Here is a 3,383-nt window from a genome sequence, read left to right as displayed (position 1 = left end):
TGTTTAAAACAATTGAAATACTAATATTGGAAAGAAAAAAAACTCAAACATAAAAATCATATTAAAAAAGCTCATGTCATGGGAGTAAATTTTTCTAAAAAATATCAAAGGTCAGGAACAACGACAATAGACCGGGACATTCAAGATTGGGAACGATCTATTCTTAGACTGAGACAACTCTTGCACAAGATTTTTATTTTCAATTACTAAAACAAATTACAGATTCAATAGTTTAAATAAGCGAATGAGGAGGCGTTGGAAACGGCGCCAACAGCAGAGACAGCCGATGATTTTCTACCATCCTCATCAGACGAAGCGGAGGACTACGAAGAGTTGTAGTGTAGGCTAATTAATGTAATAGAATCTGTATGACTAGTATTGTTACATGCATTAATGACTGATATTTATGTTTTTATATGTATGTTTATCGACGAATTGATTAATTATTTATTAATATTTGTTATTTATGTATGAAATTGTATGTGCATATCTACTTCTTTGTAGATATGAGGGGTCAGGGTAGCCGCAGACATGTTCAGGACCGTCATCAGAGAGATCCGAGAGACACTGCCCCCACAGACGCTCCACCTGACGGGGACGATCCGCAGCTTCAGGCGGCGCCTAGGCCGCAGAGGGAGGCCCAGCAGCAGGTCGAGTACGAGATTGATGCCTCGGGGAGGTTAAAGGTCGCACCTGACGCTCTAAGGTATTATCACTGTTATCCATTTTTTAAAGTTTAGTTATAAAACACTATTTAACTAATTTTATGTTTTGAAATGATAGGGAGCGGCTACATGACAGCAGGAAGGTCTCCAGAGGCTTGCTGGACATCTTTCGTTCCTGCTGGTTCATAGAAGGTTCTTCCTGGAAGGGATTGAAGGCGGAGCAGAAGACGTTCTACTGGGAGGAGTTCAAGGTAATATTTACATTAACATTTTATTCAATTTTAAGTTTCATATTATTTAAATTTACTAATTAATTATCTATTCATTTGTTAAATACGTGCAGAAGAAGTTTTGGTGGGACTCCATCTACCCCGAGCAGGCGATTAGAGATGTCTTTATGAGACATGCTGCTAATCGTTACAAGGACACAATTCACGCGATGAAGAGTGTTAGGGATAACAGTGTCACAGATGATATTTGGGCGGCATGGAATGCGATTTGGGATACGGCTGCGGCGAAGAGGAAGTCCGCCATCGCTCGGGCTAAAAGGATGAGTGAGCCGTCAGGGCCCGGGACTGGACCGGTGCGCCACACGGCAGGATCGCGCTCAGCTGTGAAGCATATGACCGTTTTGGTAATTTTTCTAAATTTGTATTCTTCAGACTTAAATGATTATAGTGTTTAAATGTTCATTATTTATATCGAATTAAATTTATGATTTTTGTCTCAGAGTCAGGAGCTCGGTCGTCCTGCGACATATGCTGAGTTGCATGTTCGTATGCACTCGACAAAGGACGATCGGAACAAGTTTGTCGACAAGAGGTCGCAGGATAAGCATGTAAGTCTGATGTAACTTGAAATTGAATCGTTATTACTTGATTGTAGTTAATTAAAACATGTGAAATATAAATTGTGAACTGTGAACTGTGAACTGTGAATTGTATGTAGTCCATGTTTGTTTGCAGGAAGTCCCTGAAAATGGGTGATGCTCGTATTATAGAGGAGATGCTGCCGAATTTTAGTTAGGAATTTAAAGTTTAACTATTTCTGTTTTCGATTATCGAAATCGTACTAACTTGACTACTTGTTTATTTTTTCAGGAGCGTTTCCTTGCAGAGCGTGCAGCTGCGACCCAGTCCTCCCCGGCTGAGGGCAGTTCGTCGACCCCGCAGTCCATCGACGAGAACGAACTGTTCTTGTCTCTCGAGGCGGTGAAGAAGCAGCGGGTTTACGGAGTTGGTTCATCTGCAGCTTCGTACATCGCGTCATTCAAGGGCACCGGTGTACGCCGCGGCTCATGCTCGTCGTCCCAGCAGACTCACTCGACCGAGGATATCGAGGAGCGGATCCAGAGAGAGGTATCCGCTCGGGTGCAAGGGATGCGGGAAGAGATTCAGAGGGATGTGGAGTCTTCCGTCGACGAGCGGATTGCTGAGAGGGTCCGCTCGGAGCTGGCAAAGATGATGAGCACTCTACCAGAAGCCATGCGCCCCCCGCAGCCCCCCTCAGGTCCAGATGACGAGGATATTACTAGACTTTAGTTTTTTGTATTCCTATACAGTATTATGCTTATAAACATCGACAAATTTGTTAACGCTTATTCCGTATTTATATATAGATACTTTTGATTCTTATTTAGTCTGTTTGTATGTGTATCTTATTTTTGTAATTCTGCACAGGTATAATAGACAAAAAACAACCCATAATGGGCAGGAAAACGACAATTTTTTTGTCGGAAATGAAGCCGTATTACCGACGGATTTCTACTTTACCGACGGAATAATCCGTCGGTAATTTAATACCATGTTCCGACAACAACTACCGACGGATTATTCGTCGGTAAAGAAAACAAGGGGCGACGGAATTTACCGACGGATGGTCCGTCGGTATATATTCCCGACGGAATATCCGTCGGTATATCGTCGGATCAACGTCGGCAACGGCCCTCTTTCACCGACGGTTTTACCGACGATTATCCGTCGCAATATTTGCCGACGGAAATATCGGTCGGTAAAACGTCGGATCTTCGTCGGTGTGTTAGTCACAACCCACCGACGGATTTATATATTTACCGACCACTATGTTTCCGTCGGTGACATTTCCCGACGGATAGTTTTTGTCGCCAATGAATGCCGACGAAAAGCGAGCCGACGGATGGTATCCGTCGGCAGTCCGTCGGTAACTAAGTTTACCGACGGATTTTCATGTGTTAGTGACGGAAATTTCCGTCGCTAACACCGGACATTCTTGTAGTGGAATAGCTAAAATTTTCAAATATAATTATTTTTTGACTTAATGGTAAAAAACCCAAATCTTTACGAACAATTTCATCCAAACTTTTTAATTTTTGCAATAATATTTAAAAATTGCATTATTTTGTTGCAATAATAGCCAAATTGCACTTTTTATGTGAATTTTAAATTTTTTTGCCATTTCTTGGGACTTTTACTCTATTATTATATATTAAAAAATAATAATAGCCTAATATGTTAATTGAAAACAACAAGTTTCGCCATCAATTTGGCTATTATTGCAACAAAAAAATATAATTTGGATATTATTGTAAAAATCAAAAGGTTTTGATAAAATTGCTATAAGTCGTAAAGGTTTGAGTTTTTTTTACCATTAGACCTTATTTTTTTAGATATTTTCAGCATCTAGATACAGTAATTAGTTTCGTATGTCTTTGTGTTTTTAATTTTGTAATACCCTGTAAGT

At 40.5% G+C, this 3,383-nt stretch overlaps 1 protein-coding gene across 1 annotated transcript; it reads left to right on the top strand.

Moving 5' to 3' along the window:
• Window positions 1-244: 244 nt before the first annotated feature.
• LOC126682061 (uncharacterized) lies at window positions 245-2,299 on the top strand. The gene is made up of 7 exons (XM_050377616.1): window positions 245-335; window positions 377-418; window positions 505-706; window positions 784-916; window positions 1,009-1,299; window positions 1,396-1,503; window positions 1,766-2,299. Exons 1-7 carry the CDS (start codon window positions 245-247, stop codon window positions 2,204-2,206), a joined length of 1,308 nt encoding a protein of 435 aa, XP_050233573.1. The 3' UTR covers window positions 2,207-2,299.
• The last annotated feature ends 1,084 nt before the right edge of the window (window positions 2,300-3,383 follow it).

The sequence above is a fragment of the Mercurialis annua genome, linkage group LG5 (assembly GCF_937616625.2).
Source record: "Mercurialis annua linkage group LG5, ddMerAnnu1.2, whole genome shotgun sequence".
Lineage (NCBI taxonomy): Eukaryota > Viridiplantae > Streptophyta > Magnoliopsida > Malpighiales > Euphorbiaceae > Mercurialis > Mercurialis annua.
The sequence above is the reverse complement of the archived record's forward strand: the minus strand, read 5'-3'. Positions and strand labels throughout refer to the sequence as shown.